Raw genomic sequence first — 16,659 nt, 5'->3', positions numbered from 1 at the left:
TGTTTTATTGTAGTTATGATATTCTCTGCATTTTTGGAAAGAGGATTCATAAAAGAATACATTTATCTTTGTTTTATGACATAATTGGACCTGATGTTTCTGTTAAACATATGTTACTTTTTACATGATTTGTATTTATTGCAGTTTATAAATATACACCAATTAATCTAGATTAATAAGGTATTTTTAATGCCGGTAAGTGCTTGGAATAGAATTAAAATAATTTTAAAGCATCACTCATGATGAAACTACTTAGAAATCCATTGCCAGATGCACTCTAAGGCATTATTTATTGATAAGAGTACAAATAGTAGGGCCTAGACTTATATGTCAACTGCCCCTCCCCCCCAAAAAATTAATATCTGGTTACACCACTGAATGCACGCATACTGCTTACAAAATAGCAAACTGTGCCCACACTTGCGAACCTTGCCACAAAACGCCCCTCCACCACCCCATTTTCCCCGTTAACATTTACTCCTCGCTCCACATGCACACGCGTACACGCAAGGTTTCCAAAATATCATATTACACGTGCACACGCTACTTTCATGCTGATTTTATGCATGAAAACCTTTTAAAAATCAATCCCAAATCTTTTAGGGACTTTTCTGTAAGAGTTATTCCTGCATACAGGGGTGGGGGTGGATCCTTGTGGTATTGTCAAGTGAACTGTATCACAGGAAACATTTGCTGTCCAGTGCTGCCCCCTGGTGGACACAATAAACAACCTTTACTGACAAACCTCACACACGAGCACTTTTTCCTGGTCCACGGGGCAGGCTGACCTGGCCCATCAACGACCACACGGAAGAGACCCGAATGAAGTTTCCCCCTCAATCTCTACTTTAACATCTGCTTCTGCTTTAACCATTCCTCCCACTTACCACTCAGGGAATTGGCAGCCTGATCCCTAACAGGGGAGGTTCCACAATTTGAAGCAGTAATGATGTGAGTGTAATATCAATAAGGGCGCTGCCGGGGAACGTGAACGGTGAAGGGAAGCGGGCTGTGGTCTTAACGGGAGCTGGTCACTCTCCAGACGACAAGAGGTGTCCTGCTGCTCTCCCCTCACTAATCACTGAGCAACACTTCTGCTACACCATAGGCCTCCGTCCCCGCCTTACTCAAGGGCCCGGCCATTGTTCTCCGTCTTACCCCAAGCGCCCGGCTGTTGCCTTCATCGCTGCCTTACCTCAATGGCTTGGCTGCTGCGGATCTTCTCCTCGAGCTCAAGAAATGTTTTAGAAGCGAAGGGCGGCCTCCCAAAGAGCGCTTCTGGGATAGAAAAATGACATCAAAGCGAATAGGTTGGGTGGTTTTGGGGGTTTTTTTTGTCAAGCTGTGGGGAAAAACTTCCCCAAACAGAGAGAGAGTTCCTTCTTTCTCTTCCCAAAGGGAGCTGCATGCAACCGTCACAGCCGCGACGAGCCCGCGGCAGGCAGGCGGGAGGTAGGCCCCCCACAGGGAACCGTGCAAGGCAGAGCACAGCTCTGGGGTCGGTCCTGGTTGGGGAAAGAGTGGGTCACCAGGACAGACAAACGCCTAAGACACTTAGAGATATTTATAAAACAAAAGGAAAGATCACTGATGATTGCCTGGATTATTTTGTGCCCTGCACAGAAAGATTATTTTTTTGGTTTTAAAATTTCGTGTATTAAACATGCAGACACGTCGGCATCTCAGGGCTTACCATAGAGAATGACCCCCACAGACCACAGATCCACCTGGGCATTGTACTGCCGCCTGCAAACCATCTCTGGAGCCATGTACAGCGGCGATCCCCTTAGGACACTCTTCTCATCCCACGGGGACATGTACTGAGCAAAACCAAAATCTGAGGAGGAATGGAGAGAGCAGGGTATGAGGGGGAGGGGGGAGGAGGACAGACAGCTAGGGTAGTGCCAAGGAGTTCATTCAGCATCCCTACCCACCACTGACCGTGCGACCTTGAGCAATAACAGAGAGTCGGCAACGTCCCTGCTGCACCGCAGTGAAATTCAGGGCGAGGAGCGGGCAGGCGAGGTGGGGGTGCCCCGGGGATCGTGTCCACGCTACAACAGGCCAGCAGCTCCCCTTAGCATGACTGTGGGTGCAAAATCACCAGCCATTTCTTAAATGCACATAAAAGCAGTCTGGCAGCAGTGTCAGTCCACTTGCATGAACAGAAATAAAGGTTGATGAAGAGAAGGCACAGTCCCAAAAACGCTGGAATTCCCTCATGATCTCAGGGAAGAAAAGGACTACTTGTCCTTCAGGAAAAAAAAAACTAAAAGGGGACCTTCCCCCAGCGAATTCTAATATTTGGAACTTTTAACGAGTGTTTGCTTGGGTTATTCTTGCGCCAGGGTTGAACAGCTATCTGGCTTACGTAGTTTATCTGCTGCTTTATCATCGAGGTTTTTCGTGAATTTATTGTACCCTACAGGGTCATATTCAGCCGTTGTACTAGTTAACAGATTATACGCAGCCAACTAACTAGTAGTGTACAGACAGCGGCACAGCCATGGCTGAATAAACCTGGCTAACTTTAGGACAGTGCTATGGCCCAAACAGAGCTAGCCGATTTACTTATCTGGCTAACTCCGCTCCTCCCTGGAATTCTAGCCGGAATACTAGAATTTAGCCAGGTAAGCCATTTAGATGGATAACTATTACATTTGAATGTAGACCTGCTTTTTTTTTATTGCAATCTGCGGAGAGCAAGTCTCGGTTGGACGTGTGGAATAAAAACGTATGATCAACAAATAAAAATATAAGGTGATGCCTCTTTAGTGGACTAGCAATGCGTTTCTTGACTAGCTTTGGGTTAAATGACCATAGAGAGGGAAAATAAAGTGAACAAACAAGCCAGAGGAGTCCCCTTTGTACTGCACTAACTTGGCACATTTGTGAGAAGCTTCCCAGAACTCCGCGCCCTTCACTGGATGGTGCACAATTATTTCTAAGTATCCAAGCAGATTAACACGATCCCACGCTTCCTTATTAAAACGAACATTCGCACAAGTAATAAGACAGGGTGAACTAAAAAAAAAGGGACAGAAAGCCTTGAGAGCAAGAACCCAGGCCGGTCACGCTATAGTAAAAACCCTCTCCCTTCTCTAATCCTCCACCACCCCTCTCCCTCCCCTCCACACTGACCAGCCAGTTTGAGGTGTGGTTTATCAAAGGAGCTGAGCAGGATATTCTGTGGCTTCAGGTCCAGGTGGGAGATGTTGCGTTCATGAATGAACTGGAGGGCGCAAGCTGCAGACAGAAACGGAGGTAATGTGAGAAGGTAGAGCCCGTGAAACTTTCTCTACTATACCCCCCCCTCCCCAAGCCCCCCCCCCCCCCCCCCGAGAACAGGAGCGGCACAGGGAGTCACTGCAGACCAGTGGGCGAGACTGAACTACAAGGAGCACAGATCAGGGAAGGGGACGTCAGTCAGCAGATTCAAAATACAAAAATCAAATCTAAATAAGTTAACGGAGCCTGAGGGAGCTCCCTAATGCCCAGCTGCGCTTCCAGCTCAGTGCAGTCCTCATGACACAAATGCACCAAAAATAGTTTTAAAGAAACAGCATTAAGAATATTTTTTGATATGCCACGGGTAGACTGAACAAACAGATTCACTAACAAGTCCCTATTTCAATTGTATTTAATTCTTAAGACTACATTAACAGATTAAAAGCTCCTCCCACCTAGTCATTCTGACCATTATAAAGCTAAGTAAATCAGGGTGCTACTGTGCTGATCATCATCAGAAGCACCTCTTTTCCCATGCAGGCATCACACTAATGCACGTAATGCACAAATACAGTATGGACAGCTGAAGAGCACTTTCAGAAAAGGAGATTTTAAAACAAGAAGCACAAAGAAAGAGCCACATATCTAAAAAAAAAACATTAGAAAATATATTAGAAAAAAAAAAATCTGAGCGCAAGACCAGAAGAGGAAGGAAGAGATCACATTGCTGATGTAAGCGAGTAATCCAGTTAATGCAAGAGTGCTCGCTGCCTTTTCACAGAACTGGAATTTCTGTTTTCCCCTTTTAAATTGGAGGAAGTTAAATGAGGGCTGCCCTGTAGCTCTCATCTGAAGTACCGCACACCCCACCGGCCTTTCTCGGAATCTCCTGCCCTCTCACTGGGGGACAGCTGGAAGGGTATCCCCATCCCATCCCCCATCACGGAGGCCCTGGCAGCGACTGCTTCCTAACTGGCAGCTTCAAAGTGTCAGAGTCAAAGCGGGCAAGCAGCCTGAAGCCCTCTCTTATCCTCGGCCACGGCGTACTGGATGTACTTTTGCAGGACGGCCATATTGCTACTTTTAACAATGCTATAAATGGTCTCAAAATGAAAGGAAAACAAAAAAAAGACAAAGCATAGGAGATATGGACTTGTCACTTCCGGCTCACTTTTACCAGCATAGGCTAATGCCAGCTTTGCCCAGTAGGACCCCGCTGGGGACAGACAGCTGCTGCTGGAGCACTGCAAGTCTCCCAGGCCCGCGGGACACGAACTGCCGTCTCAGCCAGGGGCTGGGTGGGATCCCCAAGGCCCTCACTCCGTGAACAGCGCCGTCTTCGTGCCAAAGACCGTCTGAAGATCAGTCACGCTGCCAAGACTGAGGAGAACAGGCTGGGCCCAGCCGACCGGCCCTCTCACACATTACAGCTCTGCCATCAAAAGAAAAGCGCGGGCAAGAGCTACGAGCCCCCTCAATCTGAGCACAAGAACTGCAGACTCCCCTTCCACACTGCGTTTGCCCATGAAAGCGAGAGAAAAACAGGGAAGGGGGGGGGGGGGGATGGGGAGTCAGCAGACCCGCACCTTCTCTATACAGACTGGGGCTGACGTGGCGGGAGGTCTTACCGAGCTGCTGCAGGAAGATTCGAGCCACCCTCTCCGGGAGCATCCTGCGAGTCCGAATAAAGCGGGAGAGATCGCCTCCAGCACAGAACTCCATGATCAGATAAATGTGCTCGCTGTCCCACTGCAGGGGGGAGAGAGAAACCTAGGCAGGTAAGGGAACGGCACTGCTTGGGATTGCAGCGAGACCCGCTGCAAACCTCTTCCCCTTCTGGTTTGGGAAGCTCAGTCAATGCTTTCCTGCCCCTGGCTTCTCAGAGTTAGTAGAAATGTACATTTAGGAATAGTTTTTGAGGGTGCACATTAAATCTGCCTACTGGTGCCCGTTTCAAATTTTCACAGAAATAAAGGTTAACAATTACCTATTTATTAGACTTAATGTAATACACTTTCTTGACTGACTTACAAGAGCTAAAATGCTCCTCTTCGGGTCAGAACTCGAACGAGCAAAGATTAAATAATAGTGAAAGGGAGCGATGTCTGGGGGGTTATCTCTGAGTGGGCACAATGGTGGGGGCTGCTCCGCACTCAATCCCAGCAGCCAGATGGGACGGCGCACGTCCTGGCAGGCTCACCTGAGCTCGTTTGTGAAGGGGGAGGCTGTGCCAAGGAAGGGACGATGGCACAGACCCTAGGGCCCCCTGGGAGCGCCAGCGTGATTCCCGATCACTCCCGCTCTGACCGCAACAGAAAAAAGGTCTGGTGAAGCCGCAGGGCCGATGCTGGCCGGCAGGAGGAGAGGGATTTTGCAAAACACGGGAAGGATTCTGAAGCTCCTAGGGGGCGTCTCCGTTCCTTTGGGTGCGTGTGATGCAATGAAAGGAGCATCTGAAGGTTGGTCTTCCACCAAATGTGTAAAGTTAAAATACGGGAGAGCTCTCCTCACACTGCAGTGTGACTTAAAGCTGCAAAGGAGGGCAGTGCTTAACACAAGTCAGATATACATAAGAGGCTCAGTTTTCAAAAGGCTGCTAAGCCGCAAAGATATTGGGGTAATTTTAACCAATTCCCTTTAGGAAAATTTTCAGCTGAACTTCACTGGCTATGTTTTTGTCTGAAAATTCACCTATTAGCCTGTTAGATTCATTCACCTCGTTTCAGCCGACTAAGTTGCAAACCTGCTCTGGAAGCATGGCCTGGAGCTGTCCATTTTTTTTAAACTGATTAAATATATGCACCTCATGCACGTAGCCCGTTACAGTGAGGTGGTCGGTCAGGGTGGATGGGGAGCAATTTAACCAGCTAACTGCCAGAGGTAGCCAGTTAAATCTTTCGAAACTGGACCCTCAAGGTATAAAGACCCTCAAGGAGTCTTTGTGGGTTGTGAGACCTTTTAAAGGAGCAGCACAAAGGTGCTGTAAGACACAGGCTTTCAAGACCTTCAAAAAAAAAGGGCCGTGTGTTACCTCACACGCTCATGTGTTGCATCTTTTGTGTTAGTCCTTTAAAAGGCATCACAACCTACTAAGACTCTACTTTTCTGCATCTACTACAGATACACCACGGCCCCATTCACTAAACATTTTCCCTATAGAAACAGAGAGGTCCATATATCCACCTCCCCCTCCTCTGGCACGAGCATATCCACCCTTCCCGCTTTCCTCCCCTGCCCTACTCCCCCCTTAATCCCTTTCCATATTGTAAATGCACCCCACTCATTTGTCATACCCTTACCTCCATTTCAAGACACCCCGGTCTTCCCTGTCACCCCCCCCCTACCCTATATGCTCCCCCTGTAAAAGTCTCTGTAAATAGTTAATCTGTTTTCTTTTTATATCTATTTATCTTCAAATCACCTGTTAATTATCAACTCGAAGTTATTATGTAAGTTAACCTTCCTAACTTCTTATATGAGTTACAATGTAAAATAAGCAACCAATGTCTTATTTATGTTCAGTTACATGTGAACCGATGTGTTATTTCGATTGAATGTCGGTATACAAAAAACAAACAAATAAATAAATAAAATAAATGTTAAAGCATTTAGCTGGACAACTCCGACGCTATCTGGCTAAATGAAGATTTGGACACTTATCTGGCTAAATTCTAGCTGGCTGGCTAATAAGTTAGTCTGTTAGAATTTAGCTGACTCACTGCCTGATTCACTAAGGTGTATCCCCCATTCTGTGTCTATGGGAAAATACCTTGATCAATCAGGCCCTAGGTTAGGAGTGTTCCTGGTGGGCATAACTGGGAGAAGCTGAGTTAGCCAGTTAAGGTAACCAGCTAACTCTGAGATTAAAGGTTAGCCGGCCAAGTCTGGTCAGACCAAAGAGCCATCCTAAAGTTTGCTGGATAACTTTAAAATAGTCAGCGGCTGCACTACTGAATACAGCTCCGAAGTTAACCGGATACCTCAGGAAAGAAACCCCTTAGTGAATTAGGGCCCAAGGGAGGAAGATGATTTTTCTTTCTGCAGTAGGCCAGCCTAGTCCCAGCTATAACCTGCTGACCTGGAAGTCCTTCAGCTCTACAATGTGTGGATGACGGATGGCTTTCAGGATCTTGATCTCCGTCAGTAAGTTTTCTACAGATGCCTTGTTCAGACTCTTCTTATTCACACATTTAATAGCCACAACTTCTCGGTTATCCTTCTAAATACCAGAAGATAAATCAGAAGAAAAAAACAAGAAGGTACAGGTTAAATCACTAAACCCTCCGAGACAGCAGCATTCAGAGCAGGGCAAGACATGGACTCTTTTAAACAACTGTGTAAATGCTGAAACCATGGGAGTTAAGTAACCCATTCAGACTGTGAACCTGAAATTATCCTGAACCTGAAACGTTATGAAACCTTCCACGACACCAGGCTGAAGCAACAACTTCTGGGCAACCTAAAGCTCCTTAGTGGCAATCCCATCCAAAGACAAATCAATGAACAGGTGGACCACACGGGGAAAGGCAACCTCAGTGGCACAAGGCATAGGATACAGAGCTGGACCACAGGCTCTTATAACTGAACTAGACGTAATCCAGACCAGGTAAATAACAAGGATCCCTATGAACAACCCGGGCAAAGAATCCAGATTCTAAAACAGCAGCACTTACAGGAGAGCCTGCAGTACCAGGCTGGCAACGCACCCAGGGTTGCCTAGGAGAAGCTGCCCCCAGGACCAGGCTTTAATGTAAGAGATCTGCTGCAAGAAGTGACCGCTTTCCGGCCTCAGGACTTTATTAAGCATTTGTGTCCCGCCTGTGCTGCTGCTGTTAACATTTCTAGCTCAAGCAATGCCTTGTTTTAACAGTCAGCAGCCCCCATCTTCCTGAGAGCCCCGCCAGCATGCAGAGAGGAAAGAACCTGCCCGGGGAGAGGCCTTGCTCGGCGACGCCCGCGGCCTGGCTACCTTCCGGTAGGCCTTGTACACGGTGGAGTAGGTGCCGCTGCCCAGCCGCTCGGTCAGGATGAAGTCCTGCAGGCGCGGCGGGGCCCAGCCCGCGGCGGCCATGCCGGCGAGTGGCAGCCGCTTCCCGGCTCACTTCCTGCCGCGGGGAAAGGGGCCGAGGCTGCTCCCAGCGGCCGGCGCCGGCCAAGGCAGGCCGGCGACGAGGGAAAGCCCTGCCCCTCGCTGGGAGGCGCGAGCAGGCCCGGGCGCCTCGCTTTTGACTTTTAAAAGCTGAATTGTACGGCTGCGGGGTGGAGGGTGCGGGCTTTCTTTCTTTCTTTTTTCATCTTATTTATTTTTTGTTATGTACAGAGACGCAGCATTGCCCTTTCGCCTGTATAAAGTTGAAATTACCGTGACCACTGTTACTTATCGTTTCTGTACTCAAGATGCATAGACAAAACAAATACGGTTTCAGGAGATGGATTTTGTTACATTGAACAAGGGTAAAATTGATAAGGCTAACATCTGGAAGATCGACAAGGAACAGGATTCGTCTCCTCCCCACGGGTCTTCACTCCTCTTCCCTGCCCCCTTCTCCTCCCCAAATTCCTTTTTTTTCTTCTCCCACCTACTCTCACCTCCAATCCTGCCTTTCTTCTCTCCCCTTATTCCCTTCCTTATCATCCCTTATTGCCCCATCTTCTCTTGACATCTGTGCTTCAATTCTCCTCCATCCCTTATCCCTCTGAGATTCCCTTTCTCGCCTCTAAGGTCCTCATTCCCAGATTCCTTTTTCATCTAATAAACAGCCAAATAAATTAACTGGATACAGAAATGTCAGAAAATGACTAATTTTATAAAATAAAAATATTAAAATGTCAACATGCAAATTTATTGCATAACTGCTGCAGAATTTTGAAAATCCTGCAACAAAATTTGCCACTTTTTGCCACAGAATCTTGAAAAATCTGTCACAGAAAACTAGGAGCATTGATTATAACAGGATTGTTCTTGGGTAAGTGGTACTCCTGGGGGAATTCTGGCAAAAAAAATTAAAAATTCTGCAACAAAAAAATTGAAAATTCTGTGCACGTTTTCTAAACTCTGCACATTTATTTTTAAAAATAACACAATATATTTTGCAAATTATTCTGCATTTCAGTGCAATGAGTGTCCCTGGCAACTTGGCTCATCTGCCAGCAGTGTCAATTGCTGCTGCTGGCAGATGAGCCAAGCTGGCAGGGACTGTTGCAGTTGTTGCTAACCTCTCCACATGAGTATCCATGCTCACTGTCTTTCTTACATATCAGACATATGCTTTCTCTCACATGCCATCTGTCACACACATGTTCTGTCTCCTCACATACAACTCTCTCTCACACACACATACACACAGACTCCCAGGTAGACACCTACCCACTGGCTCACAACACACACAAGGGTTCAAACATACACTCTCAGGGCCAGGGCCTCTTCTTTAGTCCCTCTCTTTCCTCCTCCCTTCTCTCTCTCCCTCTTCTCCACCTTGCTTGCTTACCTCAAGCCACCGGTGCCGTGCTGCGATGCCCCCACTCTCCCCGTGCGCCACCTGACTTCCCCTCCCTCTTTCTCCCGTTCCCCTCCCTTCTCTTCCCCCTCCCGCTTCTCCTCTTTCCCCTTCTTTCTTTCCCCCTTCCCTCTGTTCCCCTCCCTTCTCTCTCTCCCTCTTCTCCTCCTTGCTGCTTGCTCCTCGAGCCACCGGTGCCATGCTGCGATGCGATGCCCCCGTTCTCCATGCACCACCTGATGTCGCTGTCCCGGATCGGCCGCTGTCCATGCACGGCATGCTTCCGTTTTTTTTTTATCCTTTTCCAGTGCGGAGGAAATCTGTGCGGCGGCGACAAAATATTCATACTAATACACAATCTGAACTTTCAAAAGTTAGGTGGGGGGGGGGGGGGAGGGAACATACAAGGCTGAAAATTCACCTAGCCCAGGGCACCTACTGCCCGTGCAGCAGCCCTAAAAAGACTTAGCAGTAAACTCATTAAGGGTTCAAAAAGCTGACATTGTCCCCTATAGCATGACACCCGGATATAGTTCACTTCCTGAAAGGGGAAAAAACATATCTATCCACCATGAGATCGATAATCTTACCATGGGACTTGAACCTGGTGCTTACAGCATTAGCTAAGGTACTTTGTGAACCCCCAAGAAAAGCCTCTATAAAGGATTTAACATTAGAGATGGCATTGCTTGTAGTGATTTGGGCTGGAAGGATTTCAGTTATGGGCACTCGATGGCAGGGATCCTTATCTTTCATTCTCCAGCCATAAGGTCATGATCAGACCAGTCCCATCTTTCTTGCCAAAGTTGGCGTCAGATTTTCATATGAATCAAGCAATTGTTCTGCCCAGCTTTAGCAAGGAGGAATGCCAGGATAACAAAAGAGAACTTAGATTCCTAGACATTAGGCAGATGCTGTTGAGATATCTAGAAGTCACAAATGAGTTTAGAAGGTCAGACAGACTTTTGTACTGTTTGCAGGGCCATGTAAAGGCAAAGCAGCCTCAAAAGCTTCAATTGCAGGATGAATTAAGGGAGCAATTGAGGCAATGTACATAGTAAAGGGAAAGCAGATACAGTCGGGCTTGAAATCCCCTTCAGACAGCATTTTGGGCAGAGTGTAGACTAGTAGTCCCAGCAGAAATTTGCATGGTAGCTACATGGAGATGTCTCTGCATACCTTTACAAGAAAGGAGGGACTCAGCCTTTGCCACAGTGGTCCTGAAAGCAGCTCCAGATTACTCGCACCTAGAATAAGTACTGCTTAGGTACATCCCACTTGTCTGGGCTGGTCTGCAGGATGATGAGGAAGGTTCAAGTTAGGGTTTACCTACTGTCTTTCCTTGATTCCTGATAGACCAGTCCAGGAAGAAAGCAGGCTAAAAAAAAAAAATTCTAATTCAGTCTATATCCTAGAAGAAAGATATATGAACAGAAGGTTTTATCCCAGGAGGGAAATATAGCCCAGGGAGAAAAGAGCAGAGGCAATGCTCAATCCCTTTTCCTTTCATTCCTTTGCCTCTAAAATTATATTGGAAGTAACATTTTCCACTCCTCAACTTGGGTATAAAAAAAAAAAAAATTATAAACAGTTTGCACTCTGCTTCCATCTGCTGGTAGGGAGGACGAATCTCACATGTTTGGACTGGTCTGTCAGGACTCAAAGAAAGACAATTAATAGGTAACCGTAATTGAACCTTATTGAAAATGCTTTTGTTTTAGTGGCACATTACTACCATCTTATATGGCTGATTCCTTCTACAGAGGTAATACTGCTTTTTTCTGTTGTCATTTAAAAGAAAACATTTAGTTGACATTTTTGCAATAAAAAACTGTGCATATTAAGCAATATAAAAGTATATGCAAATGTGTCACAAAAACTATTTTACAGAATCTACCCAAGTTGTCACAGGACACTGGCGGCTGTGACTTTATAAACAGATTATGATAGCAGATGTTTAATGCAAGTTGCATCTAGAGGATCGTTTCCCTTCTTGTTGCAGTACTGAAGATCTCACTTGATCTCCAGTTTTACTTCCCCACTGATGGGGATCCTCTGTGCTTTCTCAAATTCCACTAGTTTTTGTTTTCACTGGTTTGGACCAGCTTCCATTCAGGACTGTGAGAGGTTTGATCTAGAAGTTCAAGCATGAAAACCGTATGACACCATAATAGGAAGTATAAAACATTTTTCAAGTTGGTTTTTGTATGAATTAATGCGCAGACTTACAAGATTATATGGAGAAGTTTTGATAACAATGCTATTGTGTTGCCATGGAAAAAAATATATTTAGCCACTAAGCAAGTGTTTATATAACACTTTATTAAAAGTTTTTTTTTTAACTTATTAAAAATGAGCAATGGACAATGAAAAAGAAAGGAAACTTGATTCTAGTGGACAGCGTTGACACAATCTATATGAGCACTTCATGTTTATGAAATGTCTCTTTTATAAAAATAGAACTTCTTTTACTCGGTTCCTGAAGAACGGGTAACGTACTACGGATTTCTTATAAAGTTCATTTCTGAGAGACTGAAAATGCATTTATAAGATTTGCAAAAATAAAATTTGTTCAGAAGAGCTAAGAGTCCGTATTTTGAGATATATATAGGAGTTCCACAGATCAGGACCAAATTTCTTCATAAGCAAATTGTGCGTGTTGCTAATCCTGGACTGCACAGCCAGAGCTACAAAGCGTTGCAGGCTAACCCTTAGATTAGGACGTAGGAGTGTTGGCGAGGCTGTGTCAAGGAACAGAATATCGCGGTTCAGGCTTGAAGTACCTTGCGGAGGAATCGTAGTACAAAAAAAAAAAAAAAGTACTAGTTCATTGCTCGTTTAAAAAATGCTGATGAAATTTAAAAAGGCTGGCTAATTTTAACATGCATATTTTTAAGCACAAAAGTTTATTGATAGAACATATACAATTTTTACATGAAAGGAGGGGACAAAGTCCAACAGTCTAAAATCTTGTTTGCTGGACGTGCAGATACAGGCAGGAGAGAGAGGACCCGAGCAGGCAATCTATCTGCTCTTTAAGCATGGAGGAAAGGTAAAAGCTGCAGATTTGCCCAGGACTCTGAAGGCAGCTTCCACACCATGGGCTGGAAGGTGAGCTGCAGGCTTAAGCTTCATAAACTGGTTTCTGGAGACAAACCTTCTGCCAAGGTCTACTCCCCTCTCCCTTCCTTCACACTGGAGGCCTGAGCCGGCACACAAATTACCGCATCAGAAAGATTTTCCTGCATTTTGGGCTTAAATCAAATGATTTTCAACTTTGTCCCCAGGATACCCCCATAACCTTCCTAGTTTACATTCCAGCATTGTTTTTACATAGATTAGGCATGGAGAGCAAGAATGAATTTTGATGACAGCTGTAGGTTGCTGCATCACGAAAATAGAGATGAGAGTCTTTGGGACATTCTGGCTTTTTAAATCTATGGCATCTTATCCAGGTTCCCTATTCACAGATGGCAGGCAGGATTTCCACTCTTCATGCAGGTTTTGGAGGGTAAACTGAATGCCATCTGATTCTAAGGAAAAATACTAAAACCCAGCACACCTAGGAACCATGTTACATAATGAAGAGGATAGCCTAGGACAGCGTTGGTGAATGCTGGTCTTCGCATGCCACAAACACCTGACTTTTCAGGGTAGTCAAATTATGCAAATTTGCTTCTTGGATGAAATATATGCAAAATAAAACTCATGCATATTTTTTCATGAAATCCTGACAGCCAGACCTGTTTGTTAAGGCCTAGAGCTACATCATCAATGTTCTAGGACAAAAAAACCCCCCCAAAAAAGATTTCATTGTGAACAATAAGATGAATCCCTCCAGAATACTACATCCATAACAAGAACACCAAAGGTGCTCAAACTGTTGTAGCAAAGTGATATTCCTAAGGTTGGGCATATCTTGCCAGGCATCTATGCTTTCAGAATTCAGGAATCCCAGTGCTCCCTAGCTTGGAAATGGATGTTTTATATTTTCAGAACCATGGCATACAGCAGGAGGGGAGAAAGCAAAGCACTACTAAGGCTCTAATTACATACTTTTCTAATGCCTTAGGAAAACAGATACAAACTGAACACCAATGTGGGCCATCTTTTTTTTGGCTCTGTGCTTCAAACATGAATGTAAGATGACTTTCAGTGTAGAATAGGTTTTGTCACGGGTGTGAAACAGAAGACACCCCTGTCACCCAACCTATAGCAGCACACAAACAGTATTCCCCTGGCACCTCCTCCACATCCAAAACCACGCTATAGTACTCACTCATCGTTACTCTATCTAAGGCCTGGCTCTGAGCAGTGCTAGAGAAATCTCATCAAATCCACCTTCTAGCAGATGCCACCTGTAACATCCTCCTGAGACATGTTGATAGGCAGAGAAGGGCATTTGTGGCCAAGAGCATGGCAGAGCCAATCAGCCTGCTCCTTGTTGTAACATCTTCCTCAAGTTAGGATGAGAATTCACAATTGGCCCATTGATTATTGTCTCTGGAAGAGTCCTTGTGTACATGAGAACAATTATATAGGCAGGCCTTGTGTATGAGCAGCAGCTTTCAGGAAGTTATTTTATTTAGGGACATAGAGAAAAGAAAAAATAAAAGTGACGTGTTTGGATACCAAGGGAAGATGAGGCACACCAGACAGGCTGGATGATGTAAATAAGCTATAGTGAATTATTGGAGGGCTCAGGCCTTATGGTTCTGCTGTCAGTAGCTGAAAGTAGCATCATGTGTAGCCATCTTAAAACCCAAGAGGAAAGAATGGCCAGGGAAGAACTGTTATAATAAAAAGCAACAAACAAGAATCACTATTCAGTTGTGCACCACTATGGTTAGTGTAGTAAAGGTCTGCCACTCATCTAGTCAACCACATCCTCATTAGATTTACAATGGGATAGTGGTAATGCTGACAGTCATTAATTCTCCCCATCCTTCTTTACAAAATGTTTGTGTATGTGTGGGGCCAGCAGAATGTGTGGCAGTTGCCATGCTGGCAATATAGGAAGAGTGACAGTGGATGCAGTTGGCTTCTAAATCTCTCTTAGGTCCTAGATGTTAAAAGAGAGCAGCTGGTATACTCGTTATTGGGGCTACCCCATAGGGCATTAATTGTGACACACGATTTGGCCATCTTATTTCCTCTCCCTATTCTGTACCTGCATAAGACCAAGAACTATTATTCTTATATTCTTAAGAGTACAGTAATTAAATGTGTGTGTGGGGGGCGGATAAGTCTCCTTATACTCCCTGTTTAGGATCACCCCACACACACTGACAAAAGTGAAGCCAAGGCTAGTCTCCTCCTCCTCACCAACATAGCTGCTCAAGTCAACAGTAATTGCCCAATGGCTTCCTTTACAAGGCTGTTTCCTCCTTTCCTTGAGTCCTTGCAGTACTGCCCCACCTGCGCTCACAGCAGAGAGAAGCTAGCACCCATCTCCAATAGGTTGCCCCTCTCCCACCTTGTCAGATCATGCGCCACCCATCCATTCAGAACTGGCTGACTCTCCCATCATCTCCTACCATCCTCACCACTATAACAGAGCAGAGTGTATCACAAGTCATGACCAGTACACACTGTGACTCCTGGGTAATCATTTAGGCTAAGAAGCCAGGCAGAGCAAAGCTGGATGCCTCTGATCCCTGAAATATTCATTAATAAAAACAAATGCAATTTAGTTAACCTATCTGCTCTTACATCATTCAGCCCTCTGAAAATTACAAATGAGAAATTCTTCATAATAAAGCCCACAAAAATAAAAATAAAACAAACACCTTAAACAAAGAGGAAAGTATATGATTTGTTTCTTGCTTTTCCATGATAAGAAAGGAAAGGAGAATCTAAGTAATGAATCTCTCTGTTGTGTGTCATTGGAGACATTTTCTTTTGCTCGTAGGCAGGCCAGTGAAGGTGCCAGCCAGGGTGACAGGAGAGCTGCCGAGGCTTAAGTTCTGTTCCTCGCAGTGGGAGGCCTGGAGCCAGCACAGCGACCTGGACCAGTGCGTCGTGCTCGGAGACACAGGGAGCTGTGAGAAAGGGAAGGACCCAGCCAAGGAAAACTGAGATTAGTTGTCCCGGAACGCGCCCTGCGCAGCGGAGGACGCGGCTCCAGCAGCTGCATTGCGCACGTTTCTGTTGGAGAGCACGCCTTGAGAGAATTCTTCCTGGGCCCTCTGGAAACTGGCGCCGGTCCGGCGGTAAAGGGAGTGAACCTGAGAAAAACAAAAGACAGCAGCGGTCAAGGCTGACCCTAGGGGATTGCGAGGCCTGGGGCAAATCCGCCAGAGCAGGCCTCCCTCCCTCCCTCATAAGGTTGAAGAGTGATGGGGGGGGGCCCCTTCTCTCTCCATATCTATGGTATCTCCTTACCCGCCAAAACGTATGGAGGAGGCAGTCACCCCGATTTGCCCAACATCCCCAAGGATAAACCTACTTCTCCAACCTCATCTGTCAGTGCCCACTCCCCCTCATCTCTACATCTCAACTATTCCTCACAACCTCATCCATGCATCCCCAACTTGAAGGCTGCACGTCCTCCTCCTGGAGGGCTAATCTCTCTCCCTGTTCCTCCTTTCCCTCCTTCCTCGCCCCCCACCAGTCAGCAAGACAGCTTCTAATCCATTCTTGCGGCCACAGTCTTTTCCATATGGTTAGATCAGCTGTTGGATCGATACTGGCTGGGAGGCCTCTGACCACCTTGGCTCCAGTGGAGCACAGCAACAACCATTTCTTTACCCCACAGGGCTACATCTGAAGGAGGAGGCTGCAGCAGCGGCCCCTGGCTACGTGGAAGGGGGGGGATGTAGCCTAATGATATGCCACTGGGGGAGGGGAGGGGGGCAGGACTACCACAGCGGCACAAGGTCCCCCCCACAAGCGTGTGTCTGGGCAGTCACCCAACTTCCTACCTCCATTCCCC

The 16,659-nt window shown here is 46.1% G+C and overlaps 2 protein-coding genes across 4 annotated transcripts in view; both read right to left on the bottom strand.

Annotated features, from left to right (window-relative positions):
- Positions 1 to 8,438, bottom strand: part of ULK3 (unc-51 like kinase 3) — a 41,184-nt gene extending 32,746 nt beyond the window's left edge. The window contains exons 1-6 of one of the 3 annotated variants that reach the window (XM_029574928.1): positions 8,198 to 8,438; positions 7,307 to 7,447; positions 4,857 to 4,977; positions 3,142 to 3,246; positions 1,694 to 1,837; positions 1,196 to 1,278 (exon numbers count right to left, since the gene is read on the bottom strand). In XM_029574928.1, the coding sequence (XP_029430788.1) occupies positions 1,196 to 1,278; positions 1,694 to 1,837; positions 3,142 to 3,246; positions 4,857 to 4,977; positions 7,307 to 7,447; positions 8,198 to 8,299 (696 nt within the window). In that variant the 5' untranslated portion in view covers positions 8,300 to 8,438. Of the gene's footprint in view, positions 1 to 1,195; positions 1,279 to 1,693; positions 1,838 to 3,141; positions 3,247 to 4,856; positions 4,978 to 7,306; positions 7,448 to 7,901; positions 7,989 to 8,197 lie in introns of those variants that run through there. The other 2 variants (XM_029574927.1, XM_029574929.1) reach the window with 2 other exon arrangements.
- A 4,174-nt stretch (positions 8,439 to 12,612) lies between these two features.
- Positions 12,613 to 16,659, bottom strand: part of SCAMP2 (secretory carrier membrane protein 2) — a 35,561-nt gene continuing 31,514 nt past the window's right edge. Inside the window, exon 9 of the mRNA XM_029575684.1 lies at positions 12,613 to 15,952. Coding sequence (XP_029431544.1) covers positions 15,806 to 15,952 — 147 coding nt within the window. The 3' untranslated portion in view covers positions 12,613 to 15,805. The remainder of the gene's footprint in view (positions 15,953 to 16,659) is intronic.

The sequence above is a fragment of the Rhinatrema bivittatum genome, chromosome 13 (genome assembly GCF_901001135.1).
Source record: "Rhinatrema bivittatum chromosome 13, aRhiBiv1.1, whole genome shotgun sequence".
Taxonomy (NCBI): Eukaryota; Metazoa; Chordata; class Amphibia; order Gymnophiona; family Rhinatrematidae; genus Rhinatrema; species Rhinatrema bivittatum.
Note: the sequence above shows the minus strand (reverse complement) of the source record. Positions and strands in the feature narration are given on the sequence as shown.